The sequence below is a fragment of the Austrofundulus limnaeus genome, unplaced genomic scaffold, assembly GCF_001266775.1.
Source record: "Austrofundulus limnaeus strain Quisiro unplaced genomic scaffold, Austrofundulus_limnaeus-1.0 Scaffold465, whole genome shotgun sequence".
Classification (NCBI taxonomy): domain Eukaryota; kingdom Metazoa; phylum Chordata; class Actinopteri; order Cyprinodontiformes; family Rivulidae; genus Austrofundulus; species Austrofundulus limnaeus.
The window spans coordinates 105,469-107,203 of record NW_013952867.1 but is presented as its reverse complement, the minus strand read 5'-3'; the positions used below and the strand labels follow the sequence as shown (position 1 = coordinate 107,203).

Below are 1,735 nucleotides of genomic sequence, written 5' to 3'. Positions count from 1 at the left end.
CCACCCCTGCTCTGGAGGAACTACAGGTCCTCAGAGGTCTGAGCAGACCCCGGATCTCCCAGCAGAAACCCAGAGAGGGTTTACCTCCAGAACCAGCCACAGAGACGTGGAGCAAGATGAAGTCTGGTCAAACTGAAGAAACCTGAGAGACATTCAAACGGATTAAAACTTTAGCASAAAGACAGAAGAAAGGTGCTTTTATTTCACAGGCAGAGACACTGCAGAGGACAGATCTGGACTCAAAGTGGGTCAAATGACTCATTCAGGACTAGAGTCCAGCTGGAGACAGTCTTTATTCACCAACTCTAAATATTTCATTCAAACGGAGTCAGAACCGGTCCATCTAGAACTCAACACAGATCATGTGTATGTTGACCTGTGTGCACATAGATATATAATGATAGATACATGATGCTGTTTGTTCTCATTGACAAAGAAAACAGCTATAAAAAGAAGCAGAGATGGTGAACCAGCAGAGCTCAGAGCTTCAGGACAACATGTGGGAGGAAATAAAAAACTAAATATGACAGAGGAGCTAACTACAACACATTTTAATGGTTTCAGTTCAAAGATTGCACAAAGGTTCTAAAGTCCAGAACAGAGGTTTTGGTTCTGTTCCGGGCTCAGAGTGAATCTCACTGTCYGATCAGCTGAAGAAAGAAAGTGAAGCTGAACCCTCAGCAGGAGGCTCTCCTGCACTAAACAGATGTTCATTCTTCACATCTGTCCTCCAYAACCTCTAGCTGACCACAGACTCCATGGACCCAGAGTGGAACTGGGTCTGGTCCACTTCAGTTCATGTGTGTCAGCTCAGGGTGYAGCTATGAGGAGCAGGTTGAAGGAGGCTCCTCTGGACTGGTCTCTGTGGAGACCCCGGGGTTTCCGTTCTCCGCTCCGTTCCTCAGGGTCATCTTCTCCAGAGCTGAGGAGAGAGAGGTTGGATTGTAACCATCTGTCCACTCCTGCTTCACCCTCACCTGCAGGTGTGACAGGTGAACTCACCCTGCAGGGCGGGGGGCGGGGCTCCACTGCTGTCCTCCAGCTCATCCAGGTAGAGTCGGTACCGATGACCGTTATCGTCCTCGTACTCCACGTTCTCATCATCACTGTCCACCTCTGGAGCCACGTACACCACCTCAAACTCGATCTGTCCTCGCTGACACACACACACAGTGAGCAGGTAGCAGTGTGTGTGTGTAACTGTGTGTGTAACTGTGTGTGTGTGTGTGTGTGTGTGTGAGTGTTACCTGCTGGGACAGAATGGTCACAGCCTCTTTGTGTTTAGCGTCTCTCAGGTTGATGCTGTTGACGGCCAGAATAGCATCTCCCACATGGAGACCTCCACACCGGTCTGCAGGCTGACCAGGATGGATCTCTGAGATCAGGATGGGGACACCGTGCTCCTTCCCCCCCTGACACACACAGACACACAACCACCTCATCAAATACCACAAAATGACTTCACTGAACTGTTACTTCCATTTATGGATAAAATCTATCACTATATTCAATAAATATATCACTTTAGACCTGGCCTCAAATATGTAATGTTTTAAACCAGTGGTTCTTAAACTTTCTGACCTCAGGGCCCAATTTATTGAACATAAAGTGACATGAAGCCCAGTCAGACATTACCAATGTATGGATCAAAATGATAATTATTATAAACCTTGGTTTAATTTTTATTGTATTTACATCATAACTGAACTATCATAACTAACATAACTAAATTAAA

General features: G+C 46.4%; 1 protein-coding gene across 2 annotated transcripts in view; it reads right to left on the bottom strand.

Annotated features, from left to right (window-relative positions):
* Positions 1 to 180: 180 nt before the first annotated feature.
* The window catches only part of gopc (golgi-associated PDZ and coiled-coil motif containing), a 22,795-nt gene continuing 21,240 nt past the window's right edge, over positions 181 to 1,735 (bottom strand). For both annotated transcript variants that reach the window (XM_014025284.1, XM_014025285.1), the window contains 3 exons: positions 1,248 to 1,412; positions 1,003 to 1,156; positions 181 to 922 (listed from right to left, as the gene is read on the bottom strand). In XM_014025284.1, the coding sequence (XP_013880738.1) occupies positions 822 to 922; positions 1,003 to 1,156; positions 1,248 to 1,412 (420 nt within the window). In that variant the 3' untranslated portion in view covers positions 181 to 821. The remainder of the gene's footprint in view (positions 923 to 1,002; positions 1,157 to 1,247; positions 1,413 to 1,735) is intronic.